The sequence below is a fragment of the Stylophora pistillata genome, chromosome 6 (genome assembly GCF_964205215.1).
Source record: "Stylophora pistillata chromosome 6, jaStyPist1.2, whole genome shotgun sequence".
In the NCBI taxonomy this organism is placed as follows: domain Eukaryota; kingdom Metazoa; phylum Cnidaria; class Anthozoa; order Scleractinia; family Pocilloporidae; genus Stylophora; species Stylophora pistillata.
Window position 1 is genome coordinate 18,332,391 of NC_142524.1, and position 26,974 is coordinate 18,359,364.

Consider the following 26,974-nt stretch of genomic DNA (forward strand, 5'->3'; position numbering starts at 1 on the left):
ACGGAATTTGCTTTTATCGTTTTTCTTTTCCTATCAAGTTATCCTGCAATATCTCTCCATCGGTAATTGACGCGTTCGAGTGGCATTCAACAATGCCCAATATATTTGGATAAAATGAAAAGAATTAAATGATGAGTGATAAGCAAGATAAAAATTAGTTTCCGAGCTGCTCCGTTTTTTCAGCCCGTCCGTATCATCTCTTTGGTAAACTGGTCTCTCTTTTTTAAATTATAATCATAAACTTCTGGTAAAAGATCAACCTTAAAAAATACCATATAGGGATTTTAGGAATTTTCCTGATACCCTCACAATATGCCTCTACTGTAGAAAGAAATAATGTCTCTGAAATCCACAGGACTAACAAGATTTAAATTGCAACTAAAAATGCTCTACAAAGGTGCCGTACTTGTAGCAGTATTATGGCTTCCAGACAACACGTCCAACATGAAGATTATGATGTTATTAGCAATATCGACAATAAGTTGTATGACCATCTGTAGCTCAATCTGATTCTCTTCACTGATAACATCTAAGCTTAATTCTTGAATGCAATGTGCCATGGCCAGAGAAATGCCTGCAACAATAACAACATTTTCGCAAATATACCGCTTGGTATAACAATTAGAGTAATCTTGTCAAAGATTAAAGTACTTGTAAACTTTCTAACGGAAACCTTATTTTTTTTAATCTTATTCCCACACTCGTGAAGCGAGGGAAAAAACTATTTGAATCCCATTCTCAAACTCAGAACTTAGTACCTTTCTTATTCTTCTGTTCTAGCTCACCACAGAGTTTTTATAGCTTTGTGTTAGAGTATCACAGCACGATATTAATATTTTTGAGCTTCGATTTCTCATGGATACTCATAGTTTTTTGTTCTGTATCCCACGCTTAAGATAAGACGAAAAATTTTTTTCTTAAAAAAAGTGTTGCCACGAATGATAATCACTTCGGTTATCACCACAGTGCTTTGTAATGCACTCCTTAGAAAAATAAACCCACCATGGCCTGGCTCATTTTTTGAGGCAAGTTTCAGATCCTTTTGCGCAGCTTCAAAATGCACTTTGAGTTCACCCAACACTTCATGTAACATGTGGATGGTCGTCTGACCGCTGGGTAACTTGTCCAACGTAGGGGGTTTTATTTCTTGTGTTGACAGACGGAATTCCCATCCTAGCATTGAAACATACCTGGGAGAAAAATAAGTGTGGTATTTTACACTGATAGATACCATGCAGATAGAAAGTGTGCGCATTTAGATTGGCTAACTTGAAGTTGATTGATTGTTTAGGACGATCTGTTGCGATTATTTGAGGCATTTATCGAACTGTCCAAATTTGAAGAGGTTTAAGTGTCTACGAGTCACTGAACTTGGTTAATGAAACAAGGAGGGGTAAAATGGCGAAACCACAGGATTGACTTCTTATTTTGAAATTTTTGACTACGGAACGTCACGATTTATCTAAACGATCTAATCCAGGAAGCCACATCATCTGTATGAATTACATCCTGTAAACTCGGCATAATAGATAGCACTTCTCCTCTCTAGCGAGAGATCCTTCGATTCATCCCTAGAGGTGGAAATTTTGTTGCTGTTTTTTATTGTTATCTTTTTTTATTACCCTTTTATTAGTTACCTTCTCCTTTGATACCATATGTTTTTCCTGTGTAATCAACTTTTAAGAAGTCAAAAACCGAAACGCAGCGTTTGTTTTTCCTTTCCTGTTTTGAAAAAAAAGGTCTTTAGCCCTCCATTCCGAGTATTCAATTTGGAATCAAAAACGTGTATGTACGAGACATATAAAAGCTGAAATGTAACACGGCCTTTCACCCTCGAACACTGCTGTACATGGATCCGACCATATCATTTGTGCATCATGTTTGCAAACCCCCTGATGCACGTAGTTATAATTTCAGCCCACTTTAAACCCAACAGTATAATTTGCTTATTTCAGATCTCAGCTGTCAGTTGAATACGCATTATTTCTCAGCAGACCTTTAAAAAATTTACCACTTCTCACCTACATGAATCAGTTGTGCCTCACGCGGAAACAGAACACGCATTAGTCAGCGGACTGACCAAAGAGTCAACAGGTATGGAAGGAGTGAATTTTGGATGATAGCAACATCTCGGCAAGGGCTTTTGAGCCATTTCCCAGGTTAAAAATTAGAGCGGATTTATTTCGCTGCAAGTTTTGCTTTTCAATCACACGAATTCGTAGAGTCATGGACGCAAACAAATGTCGATAACATTGTGTCATAGAGATCTTATGTATTTTCTTTCTCAAAATACTGAAATGGTGATAAAATTTGTTCAATGAATGATGCTAAAGGTGGCATTCTCTTACATCAATGCTCAGTACCACTCAAATCATAGAGAAAGGGTATATTGTTCATGTCGAGTTCTTTTCTCTTCCGTAAAACGTTACAGTAAGCAATTTCTTGTTACCAAGTGACGAAAGTGTACCTCTGCATTATTCTCATAACATATAATGTTCATCCCATAATTGTTAATCATCAGAATTACGAGGGGAAGATATAATGTGCTGTTGTTACTCCCAAACGAGAATTTCAAAATTTCAGTTCCTGTAGGTTTAAAGCCAAGAAGTAACGTTTGTTTTAACCGCAGTGCAAGTTCGTTTTTATTTCGTTCGGAAGAACGACCTCTTGTTCCTGGACAGCTTAACATTGAAGGGCATCTACAGGATTAAGAAATGCTCCCGAGGGCAACCGTTATAACGTAAACACTATTACGACATACCTGCTATGGATTAACTGGAAGAGAACAGCTCCTTTTTCACAGTCCTGAACTTTTGGGCTTTTGGCGAGTGTCACAGCCTTTTGTACCAGCATACGCGCTGATGATACACCGGTGGAATCATTCTCTAGAATCTTTAGTGGCCATGAAAAGTGTTCTTGGAGAATAATCACAGCTGCATCACGAATCTATAATCAAAGATCGTTTACAGCGTAAAATCTGCAATTTCTTAAAATCTACAAAGAACATCGTGCAAAGTTAACTAGTAAATCGGCAACTTCACCACGTACATCAGTATAAGAGCTTTCCACACATCCCAACAATATCACTGCACTCCTGGGGAAAAATGTGCACAAAATCATGTTCACAAAGGTAACTAACATCACACAGATAAAAATGTTGTGCCGCGTAGCACTTTGAACACAAATGGTGGAACAGATAATTAACTCTGAAGCGTAAATTAAAGTGCTAAGTGAAACCCATAAAAACCCACTGGGCGTTAACCCTCGTAAAGGGTATTAGGGAACCACACGAGGTAAAGAAAAAATTCTCATGACCTCGGTGGGAATCGAACCCACGACCTCCGGATTAGATCTGCCGTTGCTCTGCCGACTAAGCTACGAGGCCGGACAAAGAAAGTCGGGGTAGATTAAGGTGGTGAATCGCGGCGAAGAGAAAGTAAGGGTACATGTATAAATGTTGTGCCACGAATACAAATAGTGGAACAGAGAATTAACGCTGAAGCGTAAATTAAAGTGCTAAATGAAACCCATGTTGTGTACTGCGATGAGATGGAAATTTTGGTGAGGAGGAAAATTTACGCCAATAAAGTTGCCAGCCCGGTCTTAAATCAAGAAATATGTTTTTCACCAGGCAAGAGAGCCGTACTGGGAAAAAAAATCAACTTTTGCGGAAAAACCATAGTGTTTGGGGAGAGAGAGAATTAATAAGTCATTTTATCAGCTATAGGTCGTGACAGAAAATCTTGGCTTATAAATGCTGCCCAGCCGGCAAAAAATATCAATATTTGAAAAAAAGCTAAGGATGCACTGAGCGACTCAACACGCAACGGATGAGATACCACCCGCTTGAGCGGGCCTGATGGAAAAATACTGCCCGCTCCCGGAAACCAATCAGATTGCAAGATTTATAGAACACTGCCCGCTCACGCATCGAGAAAAAAAAAAGGATATAAAGTTACTGCTTTACCTTCCCGGTCATGGATCCTACTATTATATATACAACAAAGAACCTCGTTCCTGATTGGTCAATGCAAAAATATAGAGTTCATTTCGAATTTCCGAATTTAATACTCTCATAATTTACGCTTTCAAAAATAACAAACTCAGACACGTGGATCTCTACAATACCATCAAAAATATCAAGCTTTTTTTTTGTCACACTTTTGCGCAAAATGATCATTCCAAGCGAACACATGACCACCTTCCAAAGCACAGAAAGTGTTTCAAGTAACGCGCAACAAGGACGTAAAAAAGCGTCGGGAAGTTATTGTGATGAAAACATAACCAATAAAAGTCCCCAGAACTGCTCATGCATTTCGTGATTCATGGTCAGTCGTTATGTTTAGAAAAGGTTTCAAATTAAAATCGCCCAAAAGCTTGTGCAATTACGAAATCTTTTGAAACATCACGCGTGCCCATGAATCACATTTCATCATTAAGATTCGAGTTGAGGGACTTCAAGTTAAGCGTCCTAGAATTGTATCCAAAACCTAGGGGAAAAGGGTGCAGCTCGTACGCATCGATTAAAAGCTAGTTCATGAATGCCGGATAATTCTTCATAACGATTTGCTTTGATTCAATGTACTCCCAAATGCTTACCCTATAGTCTTGTTTGTAAGTTGAAGTGAGTGAAAAGTTATACTTTTGGAACCATCACTACAAATTGACAACACCACCAGACATAAGAGAACCTTATCCTGGTAAACGTCCAGATAAAGCCTAAGAGCCATATCTATATATGACCCATGAATGTTTTCAGAATATTAAACTACTATTTTATCAGATGGTTTTCCTTCCAGTTCATTTTGATTTTCTACTTAAAACATATCGTTTCGTGACGCGAAATGCTATGCTGAAATGAGTATGGTAGGAGGCCATTTCTGGCCAACTAAATAATAATGAAACTTGCTACATGATGACGATGTGAAAATTTTGCCTGAATTTCAAAACTTTCATAAAGATGAGACAAGGCATGTGGATCTCACCTGATGGAGAAAAACTGAAAGTATCCATGTCGATTGGCCGAGGAAATAAGCAAGTGACATGAAGCTGAAAAGACAACATCTGGTTCAGTGTTTGATCACTGACGCGCATGGTAATCTATCTAAAATCAACGTGACCCAGTTTTCAACGAAATATTTGAGAGTGAGGGTGTTTTGTACTGAAGGGCGCTTCTTCTCATAGTTTTCAATTGAAGCCTTCAAGTACAGAAGCAACAAATATGGGAAGGAATACCGACACGCCACCACCGTAAGATAGCAAAAAGGACTGTTTGGGCGTTGTTCAGTTTTCAACTCAATTCTACAAATTTGAATATTTTTCAATTAGGAAAAAATTGCACCATGATTCCAGACAAACTATTTCAATAGGGAACCCTTGAAGATCCAAATAAGATCCGCAATTCACATACATGTCACGTGACAAATAATGCGCAGCCATTTGCTTCTAAGTTACTGTTGATGACCAATACAAGTACTTACTTGAATATGACGCACAGATAAGTACTGTAGCTTGGATTTAAAATATAAGTTACCTGTTACCTTTATTCAGAATTACATACAGAATTGTTCAAAGACAAACACGTACCTGGCGCCTGAACCTTTTTCTTGCCTGGCTGAAAGTTCAGTGAGAACACATCGAAAATGGCCACCAGAAGTTGCATTGCTTCAATGGTTAAAAAGTGTATATCAGCATGAGGAAAACTGACACCATTACAACTAAAACAACTCCGTTACTCTAAAAGTTTTTGACTTGCTCCTCCCTAAAAATGCTCCGAATTTTGAAGATGTGATTGGGGGAGAGAGCGCTCACTAACAATACCTTAAGAATAATGAACTTCATCATGAAAAAGGTTGTGTTTATTCATCGTGGTAAAATGTGATAATACCAGCCGAACTGTTATCGTTTTCTCGCGATGTAGTCACTTGGGATGTACACCAACAGCCTAAAGAACTGGCGTGGTTTACAGGATTCCTTGTGGTAAAAGTTATATCAGAAACCATTCCTGAAGAGAGCCATACGACAGCGGACAAGAGACGGAACACGCCATCGAGATGTGCAAATAACAGCTGTTAAAAACGTAGAGCATGATGCTTCGCATTAGGTGACGCAAAACCAGTCGATGTCATCGCATAAAAAAAGTATAGCATTCTAAACTTCGCGATCCATACCGAAAGCAACCATATAGCGAGACAACAATAACAGATCAATATCAATATTAACCTTTACGCCATTTTGGTGTAAGGAAAGAAAAGGAAAAGTCTCAAAGGCTATAAGAAAAGGAGGTGTTGGATGATTTTATGGGTGATTGGAATGCATGAACAAAAAATCAAAACAGCGGCCTCATCCATATTTTCCCTCAGTTCACTCCTCAACTGTACAGAACGTGCCAAACTGCTATTTTCTCAACAAAAATACAAGAACTTTTTGTGCACCACAATTACAAACAACAAGCTGCTTACCAGTCTTCTGTCTCTGGTACGAAGCTCCTGGAAAGAAGCATCCCATGACAAGCTCAAATAACCAATCTACAAACTCTGCAACAATATAGAACAGATGTTGTGATTTTAGACGCTCTTCATGAAGTTATAATAATAACGTTTAGTATAATTACTCAGGTGATTATGGAAATTCTCGCGCTCTTATTGGCCGAGAATGGCGTCATATTCCGCTATAATCACCTTCGGCAAGGTGATTATAGTTTCAAAATGGTCGCCTCGCGCTTTGTCGATGTGTATGAAGAGGGAATTAATTTAATGAAAGAAAATGCCATTCCGAGGAATACCAAACACGCCACAAAGTTTGGAATGACACTCTTCAAGAATAAGGTGTGAAAATTGGGCATATTGTATTTCGTGGACTAGACTCGACTGGACTGGACTGGACTGGACTGGACTAGTAAAACGAGGACTAGTAAAACGCGGACTAGTAAAACGTGGACTAGTAAAACGAGAACTAGTAAAACGCGGACTAGTAAAACGCGGACTAGTAAAACGCGGACTAGTAAAACGCGGACTTGTAAAACGCGGACCTAATTTTTTTTCATGTTTTTCCGTGTTTGTAAATCGAATAAAACTTAACGGTAACGGACTTAATAACAACAACAACAACAAAAAGCAATTTCATACGAAGGCGATCACAAGACTTAATGGCGAGCCAATTTTAAAAATTTTGTCCATTTGATGTTATGCCAATTCATTTCGACGGTTTAGTGAGTGACAATCCCTGTTTGGCCTTTAAGCTACAAATGGGTTTGACATGCGCCAGAGGTAAATCTTCGAAGATTAATCGTCGTTGGAAATGAAAAATACTTTCCGTAAGATCTCTAAGTGTTTTTCTTTTCACGAGAAAATCGTCGCATGATCATTTAACTCGTGTGTGTTTGTCACACCAGTACTTTTGTTTATTCAAAAGCGTACGCTTCTTTCCTCTTCAATTAACAGGTGTCACATCGTGACAGTTATCAAAAAAGTGTTTCAAAATTTGCTCGGAAGCCTATTAATTACCTTTACAAATAAAAATGTCTAGGCGAAAGCTTTCTCTTTAATTTGAATAATGCTTGTTTTCTTTATAACTCACTCGCCATCAAATTGTTAAGTTCAAGGAGGATTTTCCCGTAATTAAACTTGTAATTGTAGCCCTAAATCATTCGGGTTCTTTTGGCAATCAATTTTTTATGTGTTAGAAAAAAATAAAAATGTTATTGACCAGCATAGGTCGGTCCGTATTGGGAAAAACTGTGCCCTCGGTCTTGAGTACCGCCCGAGGCCTACGGCCTCGGGCGGTACTCAAGACCGAGGGCACAGTTTGTGTGTTTTGGAGTTGTCAGTCTTTCCAATTCGATCTGGAAACAGTGGACAAAAAGAGCCACCCAGTGGAATGTCCATTGCTAAATTATTATCATTATTTTAAATAAGATAAGAATTTTTTTTAGAAAAACCGATTGTCATAACATGACTTAAAGCACCATTATGTATAAGTTCCACTAGGAGCCCATGGGCCCCTGGTTCCACCAAGTAGTGGTTAACGATTTCATTGAAGTGATATTTTATAAGCGCTACCCTTGGCACAAGTAGATACCTGGTATATAACGACAAAGTGAAGAATATAAACACAATTTATTAAACAATGATGTCAATTCTGATCGGCAACCAAGATTGATTAAATGACAAGAACACAGACATTAGTGATTTCCGCTGTCATGTTCAACCTCATCCAATAATTGCTAATTAGATGCTGGAAGCACTCTCGAACATGAATATCGCATCCTACATTCAAACAAACTGACCTGGCTCTCATTAAATTTGCGCCATAAGATTAATCTTCCATCAGCGGCTTTAATAACTACCTTTGTTGTCTTTAAATATAAAATTTACTATATCCAATAAACAAACTTTTTATACGTAACATGCTGCCGGCACTCACTTAACATTTCATCAACTGTGTGAGGTAGAACAGAGTCCATTTCTTCCTGAGTAGCAACCTGATGATGGTCCTTGAGCAAGATTAAGCTGCAGTCACAAATAACCGGGATTACACACATGCGTTTGACCTGATGCTACACAATTCAAATTACGTTAAAAGTTACCAATTTTTAAAATCTTTTGTAATAAAACAATACTGACCAACTATCCCTAACCCTTCCAAGTATTTTCTTCATGGACACAAAAAGTGTTTGCCTGAATGGAGCACACGCTATATTTAAATTATTGGGAAGAAAATCTTTCAGAAGCCTTTGTTCCATCGTTGAAAGAGGTTCTACATGTGAAATCAAACAATAACTGACTTCAGCAGAGGGCAGTATGATTAAAAACTTTTCATGTTAATCAGAGCACAACAAGAATAAAATATACCACAAAGGTCAAGACTGCTTTTCGCGCGTACTGATTGGCCGGTTCGGAAGTGAATAGCAAGCACTATTCACCTATACAACACCGCTCGCCAAGATTTAAAGTTCCGATTATTTTTCAGTATACTGATAAAAATAAACTCGGTTTCTGTGTGGTACAAACGAGACAATTATTCACCTCAGTATTGGTGAAAGTGGTTGCAGCTCGGTAAACATCCACCACTATTCACCTCCAATTCGGTAAACAACTGTCACTTAATCACTCGAAGACAAATATAAGCCTTTATCCCTTATCTCTTTGATAATTATAATAAAGGTTTTCATCTCTTAAAAAATAGGTAAGAGAGTGAAAAGGTCATTTAGCATAGGATAGTCTTAAAAAACATGAAGAGTTACATGATCCACAGGCTTTAAACCCAATTAAGTTTTTCCAGTTGATCGAAGGCCCTAACCCACATTTCAATATTAGTACAGGTTTCTTCACACCTTTGATCAAAAGCCTTCAAGGATGATTTTCTCTTTCTTTTTAGAGCATCCATTTATCAAATTATAAACAAAAAGAATTGAATTGACGTTTTTTAAAGTTTTCAGATCTGAAGTAAGATTTCACGCTGACCCTGGGTTATTTTAACCCAGCTTTGAACAACCGGGTCATGGTGTTTAGTTTGATGATGACCAGCCCGAGATCCTGGGCCAAAGTCTCAAAGGGATGAAGTCCACAGTGGTGCGGAGTAGAAATTGAACCCATTTTGCAGTTTGATATTACCGCAATGATTCGACTTAGCGTCCGGGGTGCTTATTTACCTATTGTACCTGTAGAAAGGGCGCTTACTCAAATGTGCGAAACGAAAAGCTTTGACGTATATCAAAAAAGGAACAATGCGGAAAATGTAAAAGTAACAAATATGCGGTAAATATTTGCATAATAGTGTTAGGGAACGTTCACTAGCAGTGCTATCACTGAAACAGAATAAGGATCCTTATTGCAATAGGGGCGCTTATTGGAACAAAGGTACCGACGAAATAGGGGCGCTTATTAACAAAAAGAAATCGAGTCATTACGCTAATCAAGTAACACATTTCCATAAACGTGCCACCACCTTACAATCAAGAAATACAATCAAGAAAAGGCTGTTCTTCTTCGCCAAAGAATTCCTTTACTGTTTACGTTGTTCCCGGCATAAGGTGCATGTAGTGTTATCACAGATTATCCAGGAAAGCATATTGCATGATAAGTTTGTATCTCGCATGTACCTGCTGTCTTTGGCGTGAAACTGATGACGGACAGGGCAGTAGCTCTAATGTCGTTATGTAAGTGAGTCAGACCTTCACTCAGAGAATTCTCTTCCTGAGAAAACCATAAACAGTCAATCAATAATTCAATTTACCAATTTTAATGGATCATTTTTGTAACGCTAACTCAACAAAGGAATAATTGAAAGTTTCCTAGAATTTCATGCTGTATCACCATTGCCTCCTTACTCTTGTTGTGACGGAGTCTTCGGTGCGTGGGATTAGAAAGAGTGAAGAGTTTGACAAGGGGATAAGTCCCTTCCATACAGTGCATTAACAGAGTTATGTCAAGAAATTTTAAAAATGAAGAAAGGGAATACATCTAAAAGACTTTCCTTGGCTGATATCCCATTTCTAAGACACTATGTCACATTTGGATGATGTCAATGACACATTGAAGTATCTCAGAGACGCAATACGTGTTCCATGTGTTCTGTTGAACTTGTGGTCGAGAGTCAAAGCCTATCCCCTATTAATTGAGATTACAAGAGCAGGCTCTAATTGGGAATCAAATACTATCAATCCCAAGCAAATGTTATTTTAGAGCCATCAGATTGCCCTTTTTTACTCTTGGTATATCTCAAACCATTGGTGATTCACTTTTACTAGCACTGGCAGGGGCGGATCCAGTAATTTTTGATTGGGGGGGGGTCCAAACTTTGGTTCAGAAAAGACTGTTGGACCTTTGAGGCAAATTACTTCTCCCCCTCTCCCCCTCACCCCCCACACCCCCCCCCCCACCCCCTCCCACCAGTCGCGGTTGCAGGTTATAATTCCTTGGCCGCTTCAGTACCGTTTACTTGGATTCATTAAAAAATATCAGCCAGTTAAAAAGTGATATACGATCCCGTCGATGTAAGAATTTCAGTTTCAAAGTTGTAAGCGTCAGGTCTGTTAGGGGGGGTCCGGATCCCCCGGACCCTCCCCCTGGATCCGCCACTGACTGGCACAGTTGAAAGTCTTTTGCTCACAATGTCATCAAGCCCTATTCGTCTTATTCTGTTCCAAAAGCAGCTATCATTTTATGAAAAGCTACCAAAAGAAAATCTGCAAAATGGTGGCCAATCTGTGTTTGTTAGACCTGGGCAAGAGTGCATGATGTAGAAGGTAAGAATCAATCTTGTAAAAAGAAAGCAACCAGCAGTTTGTGTCAATTTTATAAATTTCGTACAAGTTCTTCATTAAAGAATTTAAATGTACAATACATTCAATCATAACCAAATATGGTAAAAAAACTGCTAATTCCGAGTATATCAAAATTTTTGTCAAGAAGTCATGCCTTCCTGGACAAGTGTAAATGATTATATACTCCTGAATTGATGATGATCACTGCACAAAAATTTCCATGACATTTTCTGTTACTGAAAATTAATATTTTGATTAAGTGTGGTGAAGAGAACTGGAGAGGAAAAATCATGTTCACACAAAATCACAACCTTATAAAACATGGAACATTCATAAATAAGAAAATATTAGTAACTAAAATGAAAAATTGCCATAGAAATACAGCTCAGATTTGTGAAAGTTGAAAGCATGCATCGCATTTAGTATACTCCAACAGTAGATTAGGGATTTCAGTTCTATCACTCACCAAGTCCTCTGCCTGTAAAAGAGCTAATGAACGACCAACTTTCAACACTGAAAGAAAAGCCAAGGAAACTATTGCCCTATCTTCAGCTTTATCACAAACATCTTTAAGTTCTTTCAAAATTGAGGTTAGATATTCTGGAAACAACTTGAGTACACATGGCAGCCAATACAAGCATGCATTCTTCTGCAGTAACCTACAATAAATACAAACAAGTCTCAGCCTAAATTGATTAAAACACTTCAAGGGAGAAACATAACAGAGTGATACATGTCACTTCACTATTGCTGCTGATCAAATTAATTGTGCTCACATAAATGTAACAAAAACTGCACAGTCAAGTATTTTAATTAAGTATAGCCATATGTAAATTCTAATTAGATAACTATCAATAACATGCATGTGAAAATGATTACTCTGGGTCATATTTTGATCTATTTAGCTAAATTCTTCATGTGCACTATAATGACTGATGGCTTATGAAATTTACGTGTATTGAGGGGCAAATGGGCATGCACAATAAGAAGTTTACACTCAGACTAAGCTTGTTCATGCATTAATATATTCTCACCTGCTTTGTGGTTGCTTAAGGTTTAACAATCATAATAATTATGACCAAAAGTTGGCCATAACACATTTGCAACTGTGGCAAGTCCATCAATTTTCAAAGTTGGAAAACTATTGTTTACTTTTTTAAATACAAAGGAAAGGAGGGGGATGTACCGGTAATTGTTATTGGAAATTGTCAATCTTAAATGAACAAACCTGTTTTTATTTGTCAAGGCAAGAAATAATTTTGCTCTCCAATGTTTCTCCCAATTTTGCATGAATACAGACACATCCTGGAAAATATCAGAAAACTTACTTGAAGAGGAAGTATATGGTAACATTCTACACCTCCACTGACCAACAATGTTTACATCTCTGTACACCAGACTGATACTGAACAATGCAAGGACTAAAGCAGTGTCAGTTGCCAGGGGACTAATCATGATTTGGAATGTTTCTGATGCACAATATAATGTACACAACTGAGTTTACAGATACACTAATTTTACCAATTTTATTTGAGCTGCAGCAAAAATATCTTCCATGAAAATGATCCCTTGAATGCATTTCCTCAACTCTTTCTTCAACTGAAGGATTTGTGAGTAAGTTCTTTAGGAGAAAAATTTATTGCACTTGAAAAGTCACTTTTCTTCCTCTGTATCTATCCTAGGAGCCATTGTTACCTAATTCTGTCTAGAATTGTATCTGACAGGTTTTTAATGTCAGACCATTACACTTGTTTTCTATGTTGACTGTGGTCAATGGCTGAGCATAGAACAACAGGTTTGCTTGCTGTGCACTTTAATTTTTCCTGGAAAGGATTCCAATTTCACAGCCATAGTATCAAGACACAAGAATTTCTATTGAATGGTGAAACAATGCTTGTGCTCTCATCATCTCCTGACCTATCCATCTCAATCCTTTTCCCAAGTATCAATCGTGAAATGTGAGAGCCAACAAAGGGTACTCTAGGTCTTAAGGAACTAAAGACTTTCGTGCCTGAAAACTTTTGTGCTTCTCCACTAGGTCTTTACACCAAAAAAAGAAAGCCTACTTAAAGTTTAGGTATAGATTATAGTGTACTGTACTTAAACAAGCATGGCATGTGAAGAAGAGAAACTCTACCTTTTGAGGGAGCGGCTCATTTGCTAAACTCTTTCTGTAGAAATTAATGTGATATGCAACTCCTCATAACATGGCATGTAACTTTATCAATTAAACTGTCCTAAATAAAGAAGCCACTTTTCCAAAGGCTTACCACTCTATACATATTTAGTATAATTTCAGAGCTGAACAAAGAGTTTCCAGCAATCTGATTGGTCGAGCGGTTCCTTATATGACGCTATATAAACCGCTCCGCACGGTTTATATAAAATGTTAAACTAAAATGTTAATAAATGTTACTAGAATGTTATGATTTTAGAAATTTCTCTGTTGTTCAGCTCTGAAATTATACTAAAACAATTATTCGCCTCAGGTTCAGTGAATATTGTCGAATAATCCCCTCGACTTCGTCTTGGGGATTATTCTACGATATTCACCCCGCCTTTGGTGAATAATTGTTAAATATAATTGTGTACTAAAGGTTTTATAGAGAAAATACTGTAGCACTTATCAGTTATCAGTGTACTTGCTTATTACAAACAGAAAACAACACAGCCAGTGAATAACTTATACCTACATGTAAAATGAGTGGTAAATGGCACCATGAAAATCATGCTATCATGAGTCTTGCAAACTTTCCATCCCATCTCAAAATCCCCTTTGCTTTTACAATGAGTCTCAGAGTCTTCATATTTAAAGTCCATTATTCAATTAAAATTTTGCTCATAAAATTTCTTATTCGTCAACTTCCAGGGTTCTAGAAGTCTTCGATTTGTTCTTATAACAAGGGGTCTAAAGAATACTTGTAAGATTCCTTGTGTGGAAATTTGAATGATGTCTTGTTTTACCCAGTACTTAAATATACTTGTGAACTCTTATCTTTTGAATGTGTCAGTGTTGGTATTATGAGATAGTTGGTTTTATCAACTGACTTTTATTTGGTCACCATAAAAAGTTTCTAAGGCTAACACTGAGCTGAAACTCAAAACACTATCTTTTAGAAACTCTTACCTCCCCTTTTCAAGAAAAGCCTTGAAAGCACTGGTGGAGACAGAGGTTAGCTGATTTAATCCCAAGCAGTGAATCAGGTCATCTAAGATGGCAGGGTGAGCTTGAAAAATCTAGAGACAAAATACACATACAAACATGGTTTTACAAAACTAAAATAAAATAACAAAAAAGGCAATAGGAAATCTTAATTAAGTTCAATCTGGACTGCTTCACAGAACCCTTGAAAGAATATATGAAATAAACTGTAAGCAATATTACTGCAGTATATAGAGGAATGCTTACACATGCAAAAGCTATGTTTTGGGTTTGTGTGGGACTCTTGGACATCCATGCATTCTTGTCATACTACCCAAATTGATGAGGATCAAAGCATATCTAAAACTCCACTTTATCTTCAATTTGGTGATGTCAGTTCTTCAAATTGGTGAAAATACATCAAATAAAGAGAAGAGGATCATATTTCATAGGCTTTCTTCTAGGCATAACTAGACACTCTTCCGTTGCCAATGTACACTTAAGTGTGAAACGTGATAAAATTTACAAAATGTAAGTTGTTTACAGACACAAGGAGGGACAAGGTATAAGGCAGCCAAAAGTGGATTTGACATAAAAGGTCATAGCATGTACAGAATGTGTGGAAAGTTGGCAAACAATGGCATTTTGATGTAAGTCTTCTTCAGTGGCTAGGATATGGCGGTAATTGAAAGAGTAAGGTTATCAGTTATCATTGAGCAACCTCCATGCATTCAGCTCACATGTTGGTTATATGTTCAGGTTTTTAATGTCAGACCATTACACTTGTTTTCTATGTTGACTGTGGTCAATGGCTGAGCACAGAACAACAGGTTTGCTTGCTGTGCACTTTAATTTTTCCTGGAAAGGATTCCAATTTCACAGCCATAGTATCAAGACACAAGAATTTCTATTGAATGGTGAAACAATGCTTGTGCTCTCATCATCTCCTGACCTATCCATCTCAATCCTTTTCCCAAGTATCAATCATGAAATGTGAGAGCCAACAAAGGGTACTCTACGTCTTAAGGAACTAAAGACTTTTGTGCTTGAAAACTTTTGTGCTTCTCCACTAGGTCTTTACACCAAAAAAAGAAAGCCTACTTAAAGTTTAGGTTATAGATTATAGTGTACTGTACTTAAACATGTACAGAATGTGTGGAAAGTTGGCAAACAATGGCATTTTGATGTGAGCCTTCTTCAGTGGCTAGGATATGGCGGTAATTGAAAGAGTAAGGTTATCAGTTATCATTGAGCAACCTCCATGCATTCAGCTCACATGTTGGTTATATGTTCATTTAATTTCCTATCTTATCATACCACAATCTTTTTTGCAAATCTCAAAGATTGGTTCAATTTGTTCCAAGACCAAGACTTTTTATGCTGTGCTTAATTCTGAGGAGATGGAACAGAGAGCTGTTTCTTAGGACTGTATTATATGTCACTGACGACTTCGATAAACTCTTGGAGAATCAAGGCTTCCCAGGCTGATCATTTTCTTTAAATTTTTTTAAGAGGAAAACATGTGTCATAAATCTGAGAAAATATAGAATAAAGCTATCATCATAACACATTTTTGGATCATTCTATCCAGGTATTCAATACCAGTCAATACTGTCAGTTGTTGGATAAATTTGATAGAGTTTGCTTTTTATTACACACAAATATGGCTTCTCTAGTCCTGCCAGTGTGGATGTTATCAGAACAAATGGAAAATATGGTAAAATTTCACTTAATGATAAGCCAGTTTGATATCTGTGTTGAAAGTAGTTGGTAAAGATAATGTCAAGAAAAGTTGCTGTGTGTGGTGTTATATCCTAGATGGTAACAATATCAAGGGCAAGAAATTAAAAAAATGATGCCCATACTTCCAAAACTTCTCCTGCAGAATTACGAAGTATTTATTTTGGCCATTACTTACATTGAGATCAAAAGCATACTTTTATTTCTTTTACCAAGACTTAAACTTTCACTTCAGTGAAATTGTTCACAAAGGATTGAAACTTTGGTTTGGTGGTCCATAAATTAAATTACACCCACTATAATTTAAGGTTCCCATACAGTGTAGATCAACTTACATTCTGGAGCTCTACATAATGGACAAGGGAGCAGAGCAATCCATATCTTCCCTTTACATGCCAAGGAAGTCCTAGAACCTTGTTCATCAGTGATCTATACAACTGGACAAAATAAAAAACAGAATTTGAATCTTACCATTGAAATTATTAGACACTTTTTTTGTATACTGTATTTTATTCTGGGGTTCACATCAGATACAGTTGAGACAGGTGTCACCAAAACTCAGACCTTGCAAACTCAGACATCAGACCCCCACAAAACTCTAACCCCTGGGCAACTCAAAAACCCAGGCCACTAAAGTTTCTCAGAAACAGAGACCCCTGACATCACAGCTTACATTGCTTTGGACCTTTTAAGTGTAAAGAAATGAGGAAATCACCAAATTTAATAGGCTTTCATTCCTGAAATGAAATAAAATGCTTCCACAACTTCTGAAAGAGTAAGGTACATTTATATTAAGGAAATATGGTTGTAGTGCAATAGTTGTCCTGACACAATCCTTCAGTAATTTTGCAAGTATTTCAATTGATTAGGAAAATAAGGTCTGAGTTTTCCAGACACCCAGAGGTTTGAGTTATTATTTTTTCTAAAGGGGGGGGTGGGGTGGGAGTTAGGGGGGTCTAAGGTCTGAGTTTTTTAGGTGTTGTTTTTTATGGAACCTAGTTCAGAGGCCTAATTACTTGCTCATCCACTGAGTCTCTTGCAATCTCTTCCTCTTTGTGCCATTGGAGAAACAGATCAAACAATGTCACAGCCAAGCTTGGAACACCTTCAATCTGAAGTTTATATATGAAATAAAAGAGGTAAAGACAAAAATAATGAAAATGCTAACTTTTTGTATTAGTGTGAATGGAAAACAAGTTAAGAATGCAACTTCTCAAAAATGGTGAAGTCAACATAAAGATGTAACTGATATTTTTAAAGTGAATACTTCATAAAGAAGAACCTTAACTTGGAGAAGCTGTAACTTACAGAATCTTCCAAGTTCTCCCAAATAAGACCAATGAGATCCCGGGTAAGGTGTGAATCCAATTTTGTCCTCCAGTGGACACTTTTGTATAAATGTTTCCTTTTTAAAAGAGCTTTAATGCAAACAAGCCACTGCTTCATGGCTGCAATGAATTAAAAAGATAAATATTTTCAAATCACAGGAAGATATCTACAGTAAATTTATCTTGCAAGGAGCTTACATCATAGAAATGCAGAGCTTTCCAGATAACCCCTAACTTTTCAGAGCTTCAGAAACAGTAACATCTACCTTAAGGAAACCCATTTTAACTTGTTCAATTAAAGGCCAGAAACATTCCCATCTAACAATTTACAAATTTCTAGCAATTTTAAAGGTGTGGGTCAGTTAGAGAGTTCAGGAAGGGGTTGAGGGAAGGCATTCTACCAAAGATTTGCAATGAGGTTCTGCTTTATTCTGTACGGCAATAAACTGAATATATTCATTTACCAACATGAAATTTCTTTTTCAGCCAATAAATCATTGTGACTGAATATCATAACAAGGTCAGTCTCCAGCAATTGCGCAATAAAGTCTACATTCTAGATGCGAACTCACAACTGAGGTGATTGTCAAACAGCAGTTTGACATCACATTGCACAAAACTCAGGGCTAACATAAAGCATCTCTAAACCTTAACTTTATGTAAATGGTAAATTACTCAAATTAAGTGCACATTACTTTGTCATCCCCCACAATAATTATTATTATTACACGTACATTACAAAAAGGGTCTAACAAAGCTGGATACTACTTTAAAAATTTTGGGAGAAATGGTCATTTGGAATGAAAAGTGACTGCATATCTTGATCAACACTTCTGGTCAAGAAGTAAACTGGTGAATTACCATGGACACTTCTCTATAACATTGGATTGACTTATTATTCATAAAGTTCAACATAACTATAATTGTAACCTGACCAAGTAGTCGGAGCAATGACTTACATGACTTTGTACAGCTTTCCTTTCTGTCTTGTACTCACAAAATTTAATGTAATATATTAATTAGTTACATTATATGTACCTTCAAAAGCAACATAATGAACAGGTGAGCTTTTGCTCTCTTTACAAAGCCTGTATATTGACTGAAATAGAGGCCCCTCCATCAAAGTAACACCCTCTTGATCTTCTATCTGAAAAAATCAAAACAGAGAGGTTCTACTAATTGAATATGATTTCAATCACAATGGCTCCCTAGAGTATTTACACTACATTCACATCCAGATCTCGTGCAGTCAAAAACCCATGGAGCATCCTTAAACTATATGCATATTATTATTCCACCCTTATGCCACTTCACTGTATCATAAGATAGCAAGGGGATGAAATCATGGATTATCTTTGCTTAGGATAAATTGAAAACATTTTCACCATTCAAGGAAGAAACAAGGATTTTTCCTCACATATTTGAACAAACAACCCAATATCTGAAGCATTAATAGTAATAATTACTATCACCACTGCCAGAGGTAGAAATAAAATGGGAGGTTCATCTAAAGCAAAGAAAACAATTAACAATCATTTTAGACAAAAAGTAACAGCCAACTAGTGCATCACCTCAAGCAGTATCTGTTCTCTCTGTGATTTAATGATACCAACTAAAATGGCTAACTGTGTGATGGGTTTGTATGCAGGCAATGGCAGATTCACTTTGAAACATCCAATCAGCACTGAGTGAAGGTGGTGTACAGCTTGGTTCTGTGGAAGAGATGCTCCTATGCAAAAAAATGTAAACATAAAATTCAATTAGATGTCTAGCATTTTGGTTAGCATTTTAGTTTATTCCAGTTCAGGCAGAAACAAATTTGAACCTCAGACTGGATCAGCTTAGATTGTCTATCCGCTTGTATAATTAATGCAGATTTAGAAGTGCTGTGTATCTCAGATTTGTCAAGTGTCTATTTTTGTAACACTTTTCCTTAAAGCATCGGCACAAAGGAGGCTAGAAAATGTATATAGTGTCTATAGTGTATAATGTTTGTAGTGTCTGCTTAACTTTATACAGATGATTCTTACCTATACGTGCAGTACCTTTACATAATATCTGCATTTGACTATTTATTTAACACTCAAAAAAACCAACCAAACTGGGATTACACTTCAACTTCCTGACAAGCAAGACATTCAAAAAAAATTTTGGGGAAAGATAAAGAAGAATTTACCATTTTACTGGATTGTATTCAAAGTTTGTATGTTATGCTTTTGATGAACCTTGTTTTGTTCCAGAAAATCTCCTTAGTCCCCACAGTTTATAAAGGCTGGTCTTGCACTATAACCCTCCAAAATTTATAATCATTCTCCAGCACACATATATCCTCCTTCCTCAAATTTCCAACTGGTTTTGGGTATATTACATATTTTGATACTTAAAATGTTAACAATCTAAAAAAGCAAATACAAATGAATTGACCTCATTGTCTCAGAAAATGTTTTTGCAAACACTTTTCATCACACATTTGTGCTTCAATTGCTATCCTGATCAGTGACCAAGTCCTTGGTGAGAAAAATGTTCAAACAGTTGTTTACTAATACAAATTTTTTCACTTTTTAATTACGCATTTCATACGTATTGCTGGGAATCTATGTAAAATTTTCTTAGCTCATGTATGGATGTGGAGCATAAGACTCTCAAAGTTAATTCTCATCGGCTTCTCAAAACTTTTTCCCCAAAAATATAAACTTTCAAAAAACATCATAAATTAGCTCTTCTGTGCTAATGTTTACAAACATATAACATAAATGAAATCAAAGCAACTGACCAAAATAAAAGATACCAGTAGGCGTAGTAATATGAGTCATCTGCCTGCAAATGCAATATGGTGTCTGTTTCTTGTGACTGAAAGCAAAACCTCCTTAAGTTTTCTGCACTCAGGAACTTCACCACAACCCAGAACCTAATTCAAGTTTCATTTACATGTATAAACTGTATCTTGTCTTCTTGCACAACATATGCGAAGATAACCATAGAGAGTACCTACCTGATGCAATTAGTAACTGTAAAATGGTTTGTTTGGTACAAATATTTTGATCAGCAACTATGCTTAGGAATAGGCCAGTTGCTGTTCCACATAAATATATACATTCCTTGGGCAGGGTCTTGAAAATATAAGAAATCAAAAACATCAATAAAAAAATAATGGAGTGCAGAATATAGACTAAGTAGAAGGATAGGCATGGACGACTGCATCTGAAAAACCTTTGTAATTAATTTTTTAGATGATTTCCCTAAAAAGTGTCATACTTTATAATATTTATCATTTATTGCCTGTGAGCAGCTCCTTTGAAAAAGCCTTTTTGTACTGTTCTTTAAAGTAAGAAACATGCAGAATAGCATCCTGGTGTTACCAGTAACACCAATTCTAGCAATGAGATGAGAGGTCCATGGGTCTCAAATAAAAAAATACATGTCCTTATATAAAAAGGGGTACTTGTTTTAAATTCAACATTCAATAACATCATTTTACTTTGAAAGATGAGGTGAACGCAATGACACATCCATTTTTAATCATCACTAAATAAGTGACAAATTTGGATATTTTTCTTTCCTGTACTTTTTTTTGTTAAGCCTGTAGTTAGTGCTTTAATTTGAATTTGCCTGTGAAACAAAAATAATTGTTTATCCCTTCCATCAAGTAACCTTGTACTTTACCATACATGTAAACATCAGTATATATTTTGTTAAACCGCCTCTGTTTCTGTGGATACTACTATCAATTAAATAATGAACAACATACAATACACTGTATTCACAGAAGTTTCTAATGACCCTCATATAGTACACTAAATTTTTTAGTTAAAAAAAGTTCCAATGTGATTCACCATGTAAACCAGTTAAAACACTGTTACTCAACATTACTATAAGTGGTTACGATTTTCTAATTGAATAAAAAAGTGCAACTGGTTAAAATGGTCGAATTCGATTAAAGGTTCAAACAGTAAAATAAGGTTCAAATGTTTGAAAAGGTTAAAAAGGCTAAAAATTGGTCAATATGGTCTAAATGGATAAAAATATAATCCAACTGGTTGAAACCTTCCAACAACACAAAAGGGTCCCATTGGTTATATAATGGTCTTGCTAAATAGAGTGGCTCAACTAAAATGTTCCAACTACACAAAATGGTCCCATTGGTAATATATGGTCTTGCTAGATAGAGTGGCCCAACTAAAATGTTCCAACTACACAAAATGGTCCCATTGGCAACATAATTATGGTCTTGCTAGATTGAGTAGCCCAACTAAAATGTTCCAATTACACAAAATGGTCCCATTGGTAATATATGGTCTTGCTAGATTGAGTGGTTCAACTAGTTAAAAGTTTTAACTGGTGAAAATGGACTAATTACATTGTAATAATACGAGAGACAACAAGAGACAAGGATAAGAAACCTAAACCGTTTACTTAGAAGAAAACCCACATGTCAACGAACACACGAATATTTAAGTAGCTGGGCTACAGGTCCCTAGAGGATGCACATGCTGCTATGTAGTACACCTACTATAACATCCTCCCTTTTATAGATGAAAACAAAGAAACTTGCTATAGGTTACAAACCGACACACGAAACTGACTGATACAAAATTTGAAATAAGCATGCATCTACAAGGTAAATACTCGAGCCCTATAACACGTACTAAGAAGTTTTTTAGAACAGTTTATGGCTTCATCAAAACAAAGTCACTTAAATGCTTTGGTGGCCATCGCTGACGCTCAGATCGTCTTAGCGCTGGCTTGTGTTGAGACTTTGCTGTAGTTGAGGGAACTTCAGGCCCAGTTAGAGATGTGTTTCCTTGAGTTGATATAGGTGGATCTATTTCCTCAGGAACAGTGGTCGGCACTTCATTGGACTGCCTTGAGGAGGGAACAGATATCTCAGCAGGACCTTCATCTGATGATGTTGGTGATGGCTCATTTGTCTTCCATAGGTGAACACAGTTGCGACGAACAACATCATGGGGTGTCTCGACCTCATGGGATCTCTCATCCAGTCGATTCCGTACAATTCCTTTCTGGCATTCTCGCTTGCCTAGCTGAAATGGCTTTATTCTTACTGTATCTCCTCTTTTCAAGGGATTCAGATCGACAGCACCTCTGTTGTAATACTGAGCTTGTGGCTGCTTGCGCCATTCAAGCTTGCTTCAGCACAGCTCATTGTCTGGGACTGGCTGAGGTGCAAACAAATTTGCCGTCATCAGTAAAAGACTTCTCGTCCTCCTGTTGAAAAGACACTGTGCTGGACTGACTTGGATACTAGCAGGTGGGGTGTTGCGGTGATTGAGTGAGGCTACAAATGCATCCGATCCACTCGATCTGCACTTTCTAAGAATCTTCTTCGCTTCCTTCACTGCACTCTCTGCTTTGCCGTTACCCTGACTGTGATATGGGCTGCTCGTGAGATGTTCAAAATCCCATTCTTTCACGAACCTCAGGAAGTCACGTGACGTAAATTGTGAACCGTTGTCAGTCACCAGTTGCTCAGGTATGCCATGGTGCACAAAATGAGCCTTTAACTTTCTGATGACACACATTGAGAAAGCAGATTTCGAAGGGTCGAGCTCAAAGAAATCATTGTAATAATCCGAGGCCACTAGATAAGTCTTTCCTGTGAACTCTAAAAGGTTGGCGGCAACCCATTGCCAGGGTCTACTTGGCATCTCAGGGGACATTATCATTTCCTTAGCTTGGCCTCGTTCATATTCACGACATGCTTCACATGTCGACACATAATTCTTAATGTCAGCTGTCATCCCGGGCCAGTACACACACTCACATGCTCTGTTTAGACAGCCGTTGACCCCAAGATGTGAACTGTGAATTCGTTCAACAGCTCGCTCCTTGAAGCACGCGGGACCACGACTTGCTCTCCCTTAAAAATGAGGCCATCCTGGATAGACATCTCATCGCGCATGTTGAAATATAGGGAGATGAGAACAGGTACGTTCATCTTGTGCTCTGGCCAGCCCTTCTGGATCACGGTCTTTAACGCTTGAAGAGACTCGTCTGATTCAGTGTCACGTTGAATTTGTTGGAGCCTTCTTCTGATACCGGAAGGTACTTGATCATGTTAATGGTTTCAAATTCAGAGTCATCTTGCTGACCGGTTGGGAGAAATGCTCTTGAGAGGGTGTCTGCTAAGAACATTGTGTCTCCCTTTTGATATTTCACCTCCAGGTCATACTTCTGCAGGCAAATTATCATTCCTTGCAAACGCTTGGGGGCACGATGTAAAGGCTTCTTAAAAATTGATTCCAGTGGCTTGTGATCACTGAGAACCACTGTCTTTGTGCTAAATGTGTAGTCGTTAAACTTCTCCATTGTGAAAACAATCGCAAGCATTTCCTTTTCAATCTGTGCATAACAGGACTCTGTTTCTGTTAACGCTCTGCTTGTATAGGCTAAGGGGTGCCCACCTTGCATAAGGGCGCACCCAGACCAGCTTGACTACTGTCACACTGCACTTCTAACAGCTCATCAGGTTTGTAGTATGATAGCATGGGGGTAAATGCAATGAGGCTCTTGACCTCATTCCAAGCCTTTTCTTGCACGTTGGACCAACACCATTCTACATCCTTATGTGTAAGGTCACGGAGCGGTTTCATCGTGTCAGAAAGGTTTGGCAGGAAACGACTGAGGTAATTAACCATACCATTTAGATGCCACACATCTGGCTTTTTAGGTCGTGGCATTTCAGTAATCGCCTTGATTTTCTGGGGATCTGGCTTCAGACCTTCTTTTGTCAAGAGATGCCCATGAAAGAGAACTTCTTTACACCTGTAATCCAGTTTCACACGATTGAGCTTTATACCTTTCAGCTGACATCTCTTCATGAAACCCTCCAGGTTACAATCGTGATCAGCGTCATCTTTTCCATAAATGAGCACGTCATCGGCGATACATTTCACACCAGGCAGACCAAGCAACTCTTGGTGCAAATGTTCTGAAATATCTCACTTGACACACAGACTAAATGGCAAACGAAGCCAGCGAAATCTTCCATGAGGGGTGGCAAAAGTTGTCAACAGACTAGACTCATCGTCCAGCACCAAATGCCAAAAAGCAGACATGAGATCAACAACTTTGTAAACACCCGAGCCTCTGTCAAATCGGGCAACAAATCGTCAATGATGGGAATCTGGTATCTTTCCCTCTTCAGGACGGCATTCAATGCCTTAGGATCCATGCAAACACATAATTCACCAGATTTCTTGACAGCACCAATGAACTGGCTGACCCATTCCGTTGGCTCATCGAAGGGAGCAATGACCTCGAGCTCCTGCAACCTATGAAGTTCCGCTTTGAATTTCTCTCTGACTGAGACAGGCACTTTCCTGGCTGGGAGAATTACTGGTTGAGAGGCCGGATCGACCTGTAGATGAATCTTTCCAGGCAGCTTGCCAAGGCGCTCATCAATACATCTGCATACTTGATGACCAGATCATTTTCCAAATTCTCCACAACCCTCACAAAGTTCTCCTCGTGCACGGTTAGCAAACCCATTTTCTCAGTAGCGTTTAAACCCAGAAGCAGAGTTAGAATTTCCTTGACGACCAGAAAACTTACTTTGTACTTGGTATTGTTTCGGGGATTTACAATTGGCAGAGCACACATCCCCACAGGCTTCACCTTGGTGCCATTCCACATAACAAGGGATTGGGAACAAGGGGCACGATCCACATTTTCCACATGCTTGTGTGGCTAAGTATTAGCAATGGCTCCACAGTCAACTTGAAATCTGACAGGTTTCTGCTGGACTAGCATTTCGGCAAACACAGCCTTATCTTTCGTAGCTTGAATCTTTACGACACTAATCTCTTCCAAGTCTTCGTTGCTGTAAATAGCATAAACTGCAGCATCTTTATCTTTGCACCCTTTTGCAAAGTGATTCCTTTTGTTGCACCGCTTACATACTTTACCCCAGGCAGGGCACTTTTTTCTCTCCAGGGCATGATCATAGCCACAAAATTTGTATGAAATTTTCTTTCCGGGCCGTCCATCCGGCATCGGGATTTGAGGCTTCTTCTTTGACTTGACCTGATAGATGCGGTCTCCCGGTTCCAATAGCGACTTCATTTGCAACTCTGTAACTTCTTCGCTTCAGCATACATCAATACAATGATTTGACGTAAGATCTCTCATCCTTAATAGTTTCTTTGTAGTCTGCTCGTTTTATAATTCTGAGAACAACACGATCACGGATCAAACTGTCCCTTAAACAGTCATAAAAATTACAAGTCTTGGCTAACGTTTTCAATTCAGCGACAAAACTATCTACCGACTCAGTAGGGAATTTCTCCCTGCTATTAAAACAATACCGCTCATAAATTTCGTTAACCTCTCCACTACAATGCTTCTCCATTTTATCCATTACCACGCACCAATTATTTGAGTCCTCGGCTTCAGTGTAACTGAATGTTTTGATAACTTTCAAAGCATCATCTTTGATCGTGTGCTTAAACATTGCTAGCTGGTATTCTGGGCTCTCTTGATCTAGCCTAGAAATAACGAAATAGTTGTTGTATTTTTCCTTCCAAAGCTTCCAATTCTCTGCGATTTCTCCCCTGTGTTTCAAAGCAAGAGTCTGAGGTGGCATGATCTGATGAAACATCAATGATTGAGGCGCTGACGGTGCTGACAGTTGAGACGAAGGACTTGAACTTTCACTGCTATTCATGCCATAGCCGGTTTAACTTTTCGACAACTTGAACAAAGGAAAACAAAACTACCGCTGCCACCATGTAATAATACGAGAGACAATGAGAGACAAGGATAAGAAAACTAAACCGTTTACTTAGAAGACAACCCACATGTCAACGAACACACGAATATTTAAGCAGCTGGACTACAGGTCCCTAGAGGACACACATGCTGCTATGTAGTACATCTATTATAACATACATAAAATGGTTTAACTAGTAGGAAATGGTCCAGTGAGTTAAAATGGTCCTGCCAGGAAAAAAAATGGTTAAAATGGCTAAAAAAGGTTAAAAAAGGATAAAAAAGGATAAAATTGGCTTTAATGGTCTAATCACATAAAATGATCCAAACAGTAAAAAGGGTGTAAATGGTTAAAAAGGTAAAAAAGGTTACATAGGGTAACTATGTAATCTATTGCTTAACTTGCACTTATTCCAAAAAGATATACATTGGCGAAACAGGCAGAAGACTAGGTGACCGATTCCGAGAACACCTTCGAGACGTGGAAAGGAATGACAAGGACACATCGAAACCAGTCGCTAGACATTTTAATTTACCTAATCATTCTAAGCAACATATGGCAATCTGTGGTCTTTCCTTGCACTTAGTGGCATGAAAAGCTGTAAAAATCTTGAACAAAAGCTCATCTTTCAAACCGGCAGTCTAAATCCCACAGGGATCAACGAACGCTTTTCATTCCACTAATTTATTCATGTTTTTCTCATTGCCATGCTCCCACCAATAACGTAGCTCCATTTTCTGCCTTTAAAAGCACACACAACCCACAATTCC

The 26,974-nt window shown here is 37.8% G+C and overlaps 1 protein-coding gene, 1 non-coding gene and 1 pseudogene across 3 annotated transcripts in view; all 3 read right to left on the reverse strand.

Annotated features, from left to right (window-relative positions):
* The window catches only part of LOC111338265 (tRNA (32-2'-O)-methyltransferase regulator THADA), a 67,768-nt gene that overhangs the window by 32,412 nt on the left and 8,382 nt on the right, over positions 1-26,974 (reverse strand). For both annotated transcript variants that reach the window (XM_088726024.1, XM_088726023.1), the window contains exons 8-27: positions 20,469-20,586; positions 19,048-19,205; positions 18,515-18,623; positions 17,457-17,596; positions 17,165-17,260; positions 16,484-16,585; positions 14,394-14,503; positions 13,404-13,437; positions 12,495-12,571; positions 11,733-11,925; positions 10,103-10,196; positions 8,625-8,757; positions 8,425-8,510; positions 6,462-6,536; positions 5,587-5,664; positions 4,986-5,049; positions 3,049-3,094; positions 2,762-2,946; positions 1,003-1,190; positions 407-574 (exon numbers count right to left, since the gene is read on the reverse strand). In XM_088726024.1, the coding sequence (XP_088582150.1) occupies positions 407-574; positions 1,003-1,190; positions 2,762-2,946; positions 3,049-3,094; positions 4,986-5,049; positions 5,587-5,664; positions 6,462-6,536; positions 8,425-8,510; positions 8,625-8,757; positions 10,103-10,196; positions 11,733-11,925; positions 12,495-12,571; positions 13,404-13,437; positions 14,394-14,503; positions 16,484-16,585; positions 17,165-17,260; positions 17,457-17,596; positions 18,515-18,623; positions 19,048-19,205; positions 20,469-20,586 (2,254 nt within the window). The remainder of the gene's footprint in view (positions 1-406; positions 575-1,002; positions 1,191-2,761; positions 2,947-3,048; positions 3,095-4,985; positions 5,050-5,586; positions 5,665-6,461; positions 6,537-8,424; positions 8,511-8,624; positions 8,758-10,102; positions 10,197-11,732; positions 11,926-12,494; positions 12,572-13,403; positions 13,438-14,393; positions 14,504-16,483; positions 16,586-17,164; positions 17,261-17,456; positions 17,597-18,514; positions 18,624-19,047; positions 19,206-20,468; positions 20,587-26,974) is intronic.
* On the reverse strand, positions 3,312-3,385 carry Trnar-ucu (transfer RNA arginine (anticodon UCU)). The gene has a single exon. It is a non-coding gene; the product is annotated as a tRNA-Arg (tRNA).
* LOC148728618 (uncharacterized) lies at positions 21,210-26,176 on the reverse strand (annotated as a pseudogene).